The sequence below is a fragment of the Tiliqua scincoides genome, chromosome 4, assembly GCF_035046505.1.
Source record: "Tiliqua scincoides isolate rTilSci1 chromosome 4, rTilSci1.hap2, whole genome shotgun sequence".
NCBI lineage: Eukaryota > Metazoa > Chordata > Lepidosauria > Squamata > Scincidae > Tiliqua > Tiliqua scincoides.
The window spans coordinates 103,188,743-103,202,204 of record NC_089824.1 but is presented as its reverse complement, the minus strand read 5'-3'; the positions used below and the strand labels follow the sequence as shown (position 1 = coordinate 103,202,204).

Genomic DNA, 13,462 nt, shown 5'->3' with positions numbered 1-13,462 from the left:
AGTCAGTGTGAGCATTGAGGCAGATATGGGATAATATGGCGGGCAGAGGTTGAAGACATATTATTACATAGTATGTTTTGGAGCCACTATATCCATGGAATCTTAATTTTGATGTTGTTTTTTAAAGTGAGCAGCAACACACAGGGTTAAGGACTGGACAGTACAATGGGAGAGGAAAGGAAAGGGTTTGTCCAAAGTTTGTCCAAATCACAGAAAGAATTACATTTCAAAGCACCAGAGCTGAAATGGAGGGCAAGGACATTCATCCCCACTTCAGAGCAGCTGGCCTGAAAAAAAAAAAGCAAGTAAACCAAGGAGACACTAGCTATTTGCATTGTAACTGTTTCCATCCCCACATGTTCCTCATGGATGCCATGTACAGCCTCCTGAAAACAATAGTGCTGAAACGTCTTTTGTATTTGGTAAATTCTGTCTCATATCCTTTGAAACCATAACAGGCAAGAGTAGAATTCCACAGCGTCAGTCCCCCTGTTGATTCAGTTAGCTTCCTTCTATTATTCAACAGGAAGCCCCAGGACAATCAATGCACACACACACACACAGACCAACTTCTCCTCTCCTGTTTTTATTTTAATTTTTTCCTTCTCACAGAATGGACAGAGCAGTAAAGCACTGAGGCATGAGAAGTGACTAACCCACACCATGAGAGCCATAACAATTCTGATGCTTTTGTGGATTTGTGACCATGTTCTTCTTCAAGGTAAGGTGTTTTAAGGGACAAACACATTATCTACACTTACTTGGAAGAAAGTCCATTGAACTCAGTGGGCCTTACTTCTGAGTAAACATTCTTAGTCTTGATGTGCGCATTATGTTCAGCTGGAGGGTTTAGCTCAGTGGTGAAGCACATGTTTTGCACATGTAATTTTGAATCCTTGGCATCTCCAGTTTAAAAGTACCACAGGTAATAGGGCTGGGAAAATCTTCTTGCTGCTATCAGAGTTGATGTTGAGCAGAGAAACCTAAAAAACAAAACCAAGAAGAGCCACCTTGGGTCTGACTGAATATATGGCACTTTGTAAGCATCCAGAAGCAGACAAAGCAATTCTTGTACACAATATAAAATACTAGCCCTCCCCCAGCACCCATTTGAGTGGTTGAAAGGAAAGTGAAGCTATTTCAAAATACAACTGTAGTTGCAATGCAGAAATGTCTTATTCCCAAATAATTGTAATTGTGTAGTAAACAGATTCTGGAGGAAATAGCTGAGGGAGGTACAATTTGACTACAATGGCTCATTGGAACTGCAACAAAGGAGTGGCAGTTTCACCAAAAGGATGAGATTTAATGTGTGTTTAATGACTTGTGGAGAAAACAAGTGACAGAGCTGCAACTTAATATAAGCTCTGAAATGTAACTGCCTCTTTAATCATTGCTGTTAAGTATAGTTATACCAAGAATGCATATAATATATGTGGATATTTTAAGCAATGATTCCTTTTTGTTACAGTTGAATGTATTAATGACTGGAATGCATGCTGTCAGAGAACAGGCTGAAGTAATATGTAACTTTTATAAGTAATTATGTGAAGTGGAATGCATGTGTGCACCCGGGCACACACAGAAAGAATACCACCATTACCTAAATCACATTCTAACTCAGATCATGACTTCTGAAAATATCACTCTCTTTGTTTCCCCTGCCCCTCATTTCTCACTTGATATGTGGATTTTTAAAGCCTAAGGATAGATCTGATGTATAAGAAACTAGCAACAATCCCACACAGCATCCAGAACAATTAAAAGTCTGCAGAGAGACTACAAGCCTTGGACCACCTTTATTTGATGATGACCATATCAATATTCAGCCCTAGGACTTAGTGGAAGAGCACAGAACATCCTACATTCTATAGACAGTTATCTATAGTATGGCACAATCAGGGACAGAAATTGAAGAAAACATCCTTTCCTGGCCAGTTTGTCTCCAATCTTTCTTTTCAAAAATGTATATTTTGTAATTTTTTTAAACATTAAATCAACAGTCAAACATGCCAGGAATTGTTAAGAGAAGGAAATTATCTACATGTGGCTTAGTCAATTCCAAAGAATGGGCCCCGCCCAACAGTCTGTAAGCAGTTTTGATTCTGGCTTGTTCTGTGTTCATAATAACTGGTAATGAAACCATCCATTCTTGGGGCGATGAGGTGTGGCATATAGCATCCCTTCTCATCTGCTCTTCACCTTTCCCAGATTGCACACAAAGCTGCCCACAGGTGGCTGCAGTGTACACAGGTAGCAGGTGAGCAAGCACCAAACTCTGCCACTGCCTTTTCCTCCATATTCAGTTTTGGGAGGAGATGTGGTAGATAGAAGGAGAGGAGAACAGAGTGTCATGTGATGCCACAGCACCTGCTTCCAAGCGAGGAAATGGGAGGGGGCTTGCCCATCCACCAGTTGTTAATTGCTGGGTGGGCCAAATCCTCTGTAGAGGCCTAGGGGCAGGGCACCAGGGAGATGGGACCTCAGCAGCTACCCAAGGGTGCTACCCTACAGGGCTGGGCCTGAACAAGAACAAAATGAAGAGGAAAAGTAGAATGTCCGTTTAGAAAAAAAACAAATGAATTGACACTTATCTATAGAATGGCACAATCAGCGACAGAAATTGAATGACAGAGAAAGTAGGTGAAGTCAGAAGCAGACTGTGTGATGTGGTGGTGGGGAATCTGAACAAATATGGGTCTGGGAGACAGAAGCGTGTATTGCAATCCAACATAGCAATGTGTTCATGACGCCATATTTTGCATCTGGTAGAATATTTAACATTTTCAGCTAACGTGTGGGAAGCAACGGGTATTGGCAACAATAGGCCATTTGAAGGCGAAATGGGAAGGAGTAACACTAGGCCTGGTGATCTTTAGATAACTCCCCTTTTTGGAAAACCAGCATTTCTCCACAAGAACCTGTCCTAATTGCTCCGACTTACCATGCATTTGTATCTTTAATTTTGATTGCAGGTTCTAAGCCCAGGGAAAATGGAAGCATCCTACTTTCATCCTCATCAGGTAGAAACTAAGCACAATATTGCTACTCATTGAAAGATAGCACTGCCTTTTAAAGAAGGGCTGCTGAAAAGGTGACCATGCTCTTCCATATCTTAAAAGTACAATAGATTTGCATGTTTTCTCTTCTGTGATTCGCAGCTGATGAGTTCCTTGTTGAGAACAAAGTGCTTATTCGGGGCCATCATCTGTTTAATTATGTCACTTCCTGCTTAATGGTGTCACTTCTGGCCCTAAGCAGGTGTCATGAACACTATTTGGCCTTCTATAGGAAATAAGTTTGACACTCCACCCTAAACTGTCCTGATTAAAAAAATGTGTCTAATTTGAAAATACCAGCAGTCAAGGGCAAACTTGGCAGAGAAAGTCAGTGGAGGGCTAAACATCCTCTCCTGCGCCACCCACTTCTGCCCCCCTCAAAATCACATCATGTTGCGAGCAGAGATTTGAGAACTAGATTTTGCACAAGTGATGGGCAGCCCAATCCTATACTGCACTTGGTGCAGGCCCCTTGCGCCTGGTCCAAAGTGTCACAAACATGCCATAAGACATTTGCACCAACTTGGGAGTCAGCTGGGCTGGTGCAAAGGCCCGTGCTGGCTTGCTTAGACCAAATCCCACAGCTGACCGGCTGGAGCAGCTAGGTTTGCAGTGCAGAGGACGGAAGAGTGACGGGAGGGCATATTGGGTGGGGAGGGCACATTTTTCAGTGGGAGAGGGCAGATTGGAGGGAGGATTGGGCTTGGGAGGGGGTGGGATCAGCAGATGCAGCATACACCATATCCTAACCCCACACCCAGGCCTTGGAGCCCTAAATAGCTGGTGCAGAATAGCCCCATAGGGCAGGCGGGGATGTTAGATGGTGCTGTACATGATCGAAAGAGACCACTGACACCAAGCTAAGTTTAAGGCTTTTTATTAGGAGGAATGGAACCTGAACCAAACAAATCAAAATGACCTTGTTCCAAATTCCCTGAGGACCTGAGGCAGGCAGGCAGGCAGGCAGGCTTGAGACAGGCTTGAGGCAGCAGCACTTGAGGCAAGCCAGGCAAAGGCTGGGTGGTCGTTCCCTTCTCTGGTTCTCAGAGGCTCTCCCAGGGGATCCTTCCAGCAACTCTCTCCTCAGCTCTCCCTCAGAGCTCAGGTTTCAGCTCCACTCTGCTCTGCAACCTGGTCTCTCCCAGCTCACTCCTCGCAGCTTCTCTTCCTGGAGGTCTCCGCAGCTTACTCTTCCAGCCCCTTCTCTGCAGACACTCCCCAAAGCTCCTCACAGCAGCTCTGTGGCTTGGTCTCTCATTCTGCAGAGCCGGGTCTAAAACCTCCTCTCAGCAGCTCTTCTCTGGTGGTCTCTGAGCTCTCTGTGCTGGTGCAGCCCCTTTTATAGCCTCAGTGGCTCTGCACTCAGCAGCCCTCTACCTTTCTTTTGATGGTACTGCCGCCTTTTTGCACACTGTACTCAAGTTTTCTGCTCAGCCCTTCCCAGTCCTCCTCCTGTCTCTCCAATGCAGCAGTTTTCCATTTGGTCCTCCAACTCTCAAGGGCTTGTTACAAGGTATTCAGCAAGTAAGCCTATTAGCTCAGACAAAACTTCTTACTGTTGGCTCAGACAAACTCAGACAGACTGTCTATTGGTTCATAAAAAGCACAGCTACGATCCTACCAGGCCAAGTTACAACAGTCAACTGAGCCCAAGTTCTGCACATATCAATGGGATAAAGGGGAAAATACCCTGAAGTGATCCCCATCCTGCTCCTAACCTGCATAGGATACAACACGGGCCAGATTAGGGTTGCACGCTTAGAGTTGTTGCCTAAGGAACCAGGCTATCTTTGCAGTCAGAAAATTTGGAATGAATTGAACTCATGAGAAAGTTTGTATAGCTTTCAGCTAGACTTTGAATGGTCTCGCTTTGAATCATAATATAAATACCATTCAAGGGAAGTAACAAGAGCCTTAAGGCTCTGGGTCTTATTCTGGATTCTTCACTACTTTTTTCAACATATAGAGATTCTCCTCTCTACCAATTTAAAACCTCTTCCTAAATGTCCACAGATATAGCTACATTGGTGACTCCCACAAGAACAACCCTAGCTGTAAACATAGAACATAATGCCAGTGTTTCTACCCCTCTGGAAGACAAATCAGCAGCACTAACAATGGCAGCATTTGGTAAGTAGGAGCATCAAGCTGAGGTGTCCCAATTCTAGGAAAAAACTAGTGATACAGGTGGCTTAGGGATTATTGGATCGTCAGGTTGAAAGAGCTCTGAAAATGAATATCTTTCAAATAAAGTTTCACTCTGAAATTGAAAGCAGAAGTATATTAGTGTTGGGGGAAAATCCATTTCATAGTCTTTTAGTTGTAAATTTGTGACCTGCAGCTATGATCTCTGGAAGTAAAGGTAAGAGAGTGGAATTCTCCACACATATATTTTATGGATTGTGGATTATATTTTGTCTGTGCTTTTGAATGGGGAACATGATGCACAATCTTTTGACATCACCGCAATTTAAAGGTGTCAGCAGAGCTGTTTGTGGAAAAAGCCAACTCATTCACAGAGGAGCTGAGTTTCATATGCTGCAAAATAAAACAAGAGAAGTAACTGATCATGGCCACTTAGGCAATGCAACATAAGACAATAATGCAGGAAGATAAACTAGTCAAAGCAGGAGAGGGAAACCTACAAGCCTTTAAATTAGGAATGGGATAGGTACCTGCTCCCCCTACTGGTGAGGATGAATACACATACCCCCACCTGCTGTTATGGTACAGATCTAGCTCATATGCTTTTGCTCTTCCAGCAAAAGGAACCACTGCAAAGCTATTTTCCAAGTGCCTATCCATGTACTTTCATGAGTATGGGTGGCAGCCTATTTTGTTTTGAAATCTGTCTGGTTGTCCATGACCTTTGGAGGAAAAAGGATGATTCCTTCTAGTTAGATTCCTTCTGGTAGCATCTTGCTATGCCTCTGTGCAGTCGCACAGAAGTATAAAATCTGCGTAAATATTAACAGCACTATCCTATGCAAGTCTATTTAGAAGTAAGTCCCATTGTGTTCAATGGGACTTACTCCCAGGGAAGTGTTATAGGATTTCAGCTTTAATGTCATTAGCACAGTGCAGACATTATTGTAGAGATTCTCCAAACTTACAGTACACTGTGAGCACACCTGGCAAGCTTCCAGCACTTGCCATCCTGTAGAGAGCAGGAGCGGGACTAGGGCCATGGCAGTGGATGGGACTAGGGACTAGGGCCATGGGGCCCACTGGATGTGCTCATAGAATTTTGTACGTGTGGAGACTCTCCAGTGCTTACAGTAACATCTACACAAAGCTAATGATTCCAACAAATATTGAATAGAAAACCACAGTCGTGTGAATTCATGGTTGTCTTCTCCCCATTATCCAGGTGTGATCATCTTCATTGCCATTCTGGTGTTGATTGTCATCATCCTGGTCAGTGTGGTCAGCCTAAGATTCAAGTGTCGCCAATGCAAAGACGTTGACGGTATTTAACAGTTTACTGTTGTAAGAGCATTGGAATGCTTACAGTCGTATATCATTCATTTCATTTTATCCATGAAATGTTCACCATGCAATTATCTACCATGCTCATAGTTATCTTTTGACTTTGATTTGCAGCTCAGTTTCTATTCTTCCTTGCCTATCTATCTAGAGTAGCGGTGGCCAAACCACATGTCACTCTTTGATATATATTGTGCAGCTCATGGAAATATGTTGGCTGAGTGCCTTTCACACACACAATTAATATAAAAGGTAAATAAAATTTTAAAGTTTTTTAATTATTTGCTGGGTTTAAACTGAGAGTCCACTAGATTAAAATGTAAGTTTAACATTCATGATGAGTAAATATATTTATGAATTTAAATGCTTCTTTAATATTGCGGCTCTCAAATATTTCTCGAGCGACTCTCAAACATCTGAATTTAATTGTATGTGGCTCTTATGTTAAGCAGGTTTGGCCACCCCGATCTAGAGAATTTTAATATACATTTTAATTCTTCTAATATAAATAACACTGCATAGACGGATCGTTCAACCCCATACACACCTTACAACATACAGAGAGATGTCCCTTCCTTTCTTTTTCTGAATTTTCCTCTTGTCCTACTTTCATGAAGGTCACAAGAAAAATGCAGTATTGATCTGGTGGCATATTGTGAATACCCATGTATTGAATGTTCTTGAGAGGAATAGCAAAGTGTCTTGTGATATATGAAGGATGAAGACATTTATTCTAGCCTATGCTTTCACAGACCGCTTAAAGCCCATGAAAACTTTGTAATAATATCTCTAGTCCTTAAGAAGCTTGTTGTTGGGTTTCTTGCTATAGGTTACTCCTCTAACTGGTGAGGAAGCATTCAAAAAAGATATTAACTGATATGGGAGGACACCCTGGATTGTGCCTGAATACATGTATTCTTATGAAAATCTTCTGGTTCCATCAATCAAGGCTAGAAACACATATGCCAAAAGCAGATTCCTTCGCATCCAAAGCTTCCCAAGATAAATTGAAAACTGATTAACTTCCTTCCTGAGGAAATTTTTTTCCCAAGTTGCTAGGCAGCCTGGGCTGGGCATGTTTTTCAACATATTCTGCTCTCTCTCTCTCTCTCTCTCTCTCTGAATTTATTCAGGTACTTTGCTCTGCATAATGTTATGCAGACCTCTCCCCAAAGGGTTCACAGTCTTTAAAAAAAAAAATACAGAACTGACACCAGCAATAGCCACTGGAAAAGACACTATTCTTGGGCAAAGAGGGGCAGTTTCTCTTCTCCTGATAAATATAAGAGGACAGAGCTTTAAAAGGAGCCTTGATAACTTTTGGAAGGTCTCTACTCCCAATATGTTTTAAGCTATAAGCTCTGCATCCGGAGGAAAAAATACTGTAAAAAAAATACTTGAAAGACTCGCCCGAAAAGGACATACCCGCCTGCAAGACTGTTTAAAATAAACCCTTTGCAAGCCCTTTTGTGTGTGTGTCTTTTGCAAGTTATCCCAGTTCTCCCTTCCCATGCAGACCTTATGGTTTGAAGCACACTGGGCCCTTCTACAAGCAAAACACCTCTGCACCTTGAGAGGTCTTGTTTGCTCAGTCACGATATCTGGGAATGAGCTTTTTGCAATGTTACTGGAACAACAGATCATCTATCATGACATTTTGCACTAGGCCATTTCTCCTCCACTAGACACATGAGCTTATCACAAGCCAGATGACGCTGGCTGCCTGTGAATACTCTGCTATATGTCCAATTTGCAGCTTAACCCCCATCTCCTGCATCACCTTTGGATACTTTGTAAGCCCTATATGCTGGTTGAGCTGTGAAATTATCTCATGATCATTTCACAAGTCCAAACAGATCTTTTAAAACTGTTTCTCCACTCCTGATTGGTCATTTGTCACTCAGTTCATAGAAATTATTTCTTATCAATACAGGCAAAAATAAACAGAACTGTATCTCCTGCTTATTTAGAATGTATTTGCGTACATCTTCCGCTTCTAACCTGCAATACTAATGGGCTTGGATTTTTTCTTTTCTTGGCAGAAAAACAAAAACCTCCACATCCAGTGGTATCTTACAGGTAATTCTTCTAACAATGTTTTTGTTCACCTGTTAAAAATGACCTGATGTTTTAGGTTTTGCTTATTTCCAGCTCTGCTTATCAAGGAGAGTACAACTAGTTTGTAGAGGTTATGACCCCCTCCCCCTTTTCATGTCTGTACAGCTTGTGACATTCCTGATTTTGTCTGAGCATGAGAATTGTCCTGATAGATCTGACTAATTCATCCAGCATTCTGTCTCCAGCAGCAAAAAGCCAGATGGGAAGCTCACAGGCATGGCATGCAGTAGCGCCCCCCCCCCCCGCATCCAGCAAATAGAGATTTACTGACTCTACTCACAGAAACTTCATTTCTCTGAAATTGTCATGCCTAATGCTCATTGATAGATCAATGTTCCAAAGATTTGTCTAATGCTGTTGATCAAGAGCCACACCACTCATTGTGTACTATAAACAGAGGTGTGCCATTGATGTTAATGTGCTGGTATCTTGACACATGGGTCCAGGGCACAAAAAGGGCCTTTTCTGAGAAGAGTGACGGAAGAATAGGCCAGATCTCAGGACACTTCAGAGCTGAAAAATTACCCAATTCTTATGGTACCGCCACTGCCGCTTCTCATGCAGCCCCAGGCTCTGCCAGCCTGGAGACTGTGCAGGAACAGGTGGCGTATTCCTTTGACCATGTGCCTACCACCACACACTCGCGGGTGACAAGATGTGCCACCTCAGGGACATTATGGGGTTGCCCTTTGCTTGCTTCTTCTATGGACATAAATGCTTCAGAACCATCAAATTGCTCAGGTTGGCAGCCACAAGTCCCCTTTTCTGTCCATTGCCCCGAAATATTGAAAATATTCAAGACCGTCTGCCACTCAGTAAGGTCTGCTTACTGGGCTATTTAACCTTTACAAAACGGTGGTCTCTGGATTCCTCCAGTTTCAGAGGCTGACCCTTTCCACTAACCGCTGCACAGGATATAAAACACCATCAAACTGTTCCTGTTTTTCTTAGTCAACTTCTTTCTCATGCTGAAGCTACTTTCCTTTCTCAGTCACTTGGCAGGGTGGGCTGTTTTGCCTCATGCAATTTTTCCCTAGTACCTCCCTAATTCCCTGAGGGTTTTGTGCAACCTTTCACACTTCTCCCTGCTGGCAAACTCCAGGATAGCTAAGTCTTTGGGTGGATTTCCTTTCCCTCTAATAAAGCCTTGAGTTTTAATGCATGGAAGGGAAAGAAGCTTTAAATTTTGGAGTGGCTTGCTTCTCTGCTCTCTGCTGCCCTCGGCTGTTAAGATACTATCATAGCCCTGAATTCAGGAGGCAGTTATAGCATGTGGCACAGTACTGTAAAATCACATGCATTCTGAGAGCATGAGAGGGAATTGAAGAAGCAGTGACTTGCACAATGAATAAAAAAGTCATTGCCTGCCTTCCTAGCAGCAAATACGAAGCACACTCAACAAGAGAAAGTCTTCCTAGCTGTTTGGTTGGGAAGATGGAAAAATAATCAATCCCCAACTAGTAACTCAAATACTGTGCACACGCTAGGATATACCCCTACATACTATAATTCAGTGTTTCCCAGACTGTGGGTTGGGTCCCACTAGGTGGGTCGCAAGCTAATTTCAGGTGCGTCCCCATTCATTTCAATATTTTATTTTTAAGATATTAGACTTGATGCTACCATAGTATGTGACTGAATTTGGGGAAATGTTACAGATCTGTACTTTTAACAGGCTACATTGCTTTTAACAATGATAGTCAATAGGGCTAACTGCTGGGTGAGTGTGGATAGAATTGCAGCCTAGGATTGTAAAAAAATTTCCTGCTTGATGATGTCGGTTTCAGCCATGTCAACACTTCCAGTTTAAAGAATCGCTTCCAGTGGGTCCCAACAGATTGTCATTCTAAAAAGTGGGTCCCAGTGCTGAAAAGTTTGGGAACCACTGCTATAATTTGCTATGTTGTTATTATCAACCAATAACTCCCTAAGTGAATTTAGGTTCTTGAGCTAAACCTCTACAAGTGGCTCAGAGAAATACTCCTCCCTTGCGTTTAGAACGGTTTCTGAGCAAAATTTGTTGATGCGTTTGTTCCATAGAACCAAGCTGAAACAGCAAGCCACATGCAAATGACTCCTAAACTAATTTCTCCCTTAGAGCCTGTCTAAATATCAACTCACCACAAGATGAGTCAATAGCCTGAGTGACATTGCATTCCTTTTGTTGTCGTTTTACAGGAAATTTCTTTCCCATTCTACTTCAGGAATGCATCCCAGTGCCCCCAGGATGCATTCCCATAATGACATTATTGAGAGGCATTTGAATTGTTAAGATCTGGTCTAGCTAACCTGCAGGGAGAAACATGATGTTACAAACTTGGAATCTTGATGCTGTGAATTAGCTTGGAATTAGCTGTGAATTAGCTTCTGCTCCAAGGCAATGTCTGGTCTGTGCCTAGAATATGACAGAACAGCCAGTTACTGCTATGGTGTTTCCTAAGTCCATGATGTTTCCTGAATGGGAGACTCCCCTGGAGTTTAGTAAAACTGCATGTGCAGCTACCTGAGAGGAGGGGCTAGGATGAAGAGTGTATCATAGCTTCCCTCTTTTGTGGTGTCACTAACAAAAGGCAGGCAGCCTTCAAGTGAAACAGAGAATTGCTCACAGAGAGAGAGACTGAAATGGATACTAAGAGAAAGAGCTGGGAACAGTCTCTCACTTTTAGGGTGCAGGAGTGGCTTTCTGAAAAACCGCCGTAACCTGTTTTTGCTTCTAAGGGTATACTTTCTACCGTCATCCAGTGATCAACCTGCATATTGGTCAATAAAGCAAATATGACAAAGATGCTATAGATTTCCCATGATCTCATCTCCAAAGGAACCAAGAGTCTGGTCAATGCTACCCGTGGAATTTCTCAGCTCTGGGGAAAGCAGGCTGTGTGCACTATTCTCTCATGTGACTGTCAGATTTTTCAAAAGGAATGTTCATACATTCTCTCTCTCTCTTTTTTTTTTGGACAGCTACTCTGATGCTAGTGCTGACACCGATGTTGATGCTGCAGTTAACAGGAAGAACAGTGTCACACTAGTCTCCATGAAGAACTTAAACACAAATAACAACAAAGGTAAGGGAAAAAAACCCTAAAGTCTTCTCTACTGTGCAAGGCTTAGGGGGTGGGGGACAGGAGCAAAAGTGAACCACTCCAGTCTGGAGTTATCCAGAGATCTATTATTTACAGAGGCAAAAATGCCTGCAAACCCATCTTTTTGAGTAGGAATATAGCTCACTTTTCTGTATAGGAAATACTAAGCCTCCTCTGCCTTCCCTACTATAACATGATCATCCATTTTCTTCAATAAGATGCATTTGTCCCTCAGCTTAATCATGACTGCAGATCCAAATGGATACAGCAAAGAGTTAAGGTCACTCTCCTGTGACTCTTCCTGAGAGCTTTGCTCCTCTTGGAACCTAGTGGTCATGCTTAATTCTGGCAAAAGCACAGGCACCCATTAACTTTACACGTATGCCCTGAGATTCGGTAAGCGACTACCATTTGCTTATATATCAACTTTAGTTCCCGAGAGAATTTTGATTCTATCTGCTAAAATTTCAGATCATATCACATCCAGGAGGAAAAAAGGCACTTGTTTAAGCAATCTGGATATTCAGGAAATTTAAGTTCTCTGTGTAGAAGATAACTGACAATTTTGTCTTGTTTGCATTTCTAGGTATAATGAAAACAGTGGTTATACATGAAGAACAAGAAAGAAACAGTAAATAACTTGCAATGCTACTTCTAGGCATAGTGAGGCTGTGGGTATTTCACTGAGAAGAAAATTGTGCATCCTTCTGGGTTATATGAAGAATCAGACCGTTGGTTCATCTTGCCCAGTATTGTCAATATCACATTCAGGAGGGAGTCTCCACATTCAGTTTCCTCAGACTCCAGGGGCCTGAGCAGTGATCTTTCCCAGCATCTAATATCTAATTGAAGATATCAGGGATTGAACATGTAAAGCATGCATTCTGTCACTGAGCTATGGCTTCTCTCAGCTAGTTTTCAAATGGCCAAGATGACTATCTTTTTTTGGGAGGGGGGGGAATACATATCAGGTTTTAGTGTATTTTACCAATCCTTTAGGCGAAAAAGGTCTTCTTATCATTTAGGTAGCGAGTCAAGCACTGACTCCTTATCCTAAGGACCAAACTAGAAGTTACTTTAAATGTGTGGGTAAATTCTGTGCTGGAATTTCCTCATCTTAAAAATAAAAAGAAGCAGTGAAGCACTCTGGGATGTAGCCACACATTTCAAGTGATGCATAACTGGGCCCTAAGTTCCCTTGATTGTGGCAGTGATGCGTTTGCCAGATGGCATGCCTCTGATTTTTGTACTCTGAAATGTTTTCAGCTGCTATGAATGGTTTTAGTCCTCCTGACCAATTCTTTTTGCTGCTGTTTTCTTATAGTTTTTTTTAACTGCAACTGTTTTATCTTTTGTTGTTTTTTTACTTGTTTGATTGTATTTTTTATTCTGTACACTGTCCTGATATTTTTTTTGATGAAGGGCAGTATATAAAACCATTGAACACACAGTTCAATCTTGTTTTCATTTCAATCCAGCACAAGGAATATCTAAGTCTCATGGGAGGAAAACAGGGAGGTACATGTCTAATATTTGGAAGAATGGCTTCCTCCTTCCTATAATTTTCCTACATTGGGTGCTTTGTTCTTGCAGCCCTAGTTGTAGAAGTGAAGTTCCTGGTGGATGTTTGAGCCTGGCAGGTTATCTGTAAAAATCTGATAAGACAAGTGCTATTCATTTGCCCTTGATGCCTTTCTTCCTGGCTGTTCCTTGTTA

General features: G+C 42.2%; 1 protein-coding gene across 1 annotated transcript; it reads left to right on the top strand.

Moving 5' to 3' along the window:
- Window positions 1-535: 535 nt before the first annotated feature.
- ECSCR (endothelial cell surface expressed chemotaxis and apoptosis regulator) lies at window positions 536-13,196 on the top strand. Its single transcript, XM_066625873.1, has 7 exons — window positions 536-721; window positions 2,976-3,023; window positions 5,073-5,189; window positions 6,430-6,528; window positions 8,588-8,624; window positions 11,625-11,728; window positions 12,333-13,196. The coding sequence occupies exons 1-7, from the start codon at window positions 664-666 to the stop codon at window positions 12,383-12,385; spliced, it is 516 nt and encodes a 171-aa protein (XP_066481970.1). The 5' UTR covers window positions 536-663; the 3' UTR covers window positions 12,386-13,196.
- The last annotated feature ends 266 nt before the right edge of the window (window positions 13,197-13,462 follow it).

Excerpts from the sequence above, each read along its gene's own strand:
- ECSCR (XM_066625873.1), top strand. The coding sequence starts at position 664 with ATGAGAGCCATAACAATTCTGATGCTTTTGTGGATTTGTGACCATGTT. Across the intron at positions 722-2,975 it reads TGACCATGTTCTTCTTCAAG|GTTCTAAGCCCAGGGAAAAT; the intron begins GTAAGGTGTTTT and ends TTTTGATTGCAG. Across the intron at positions 3,024-5,072 it reads CCTACTTTCATCCTCATCAG|ATATAGCTACATTGGTGACT; the intron begins GTAGAAACTAAG and ends AAATGTCCACAG.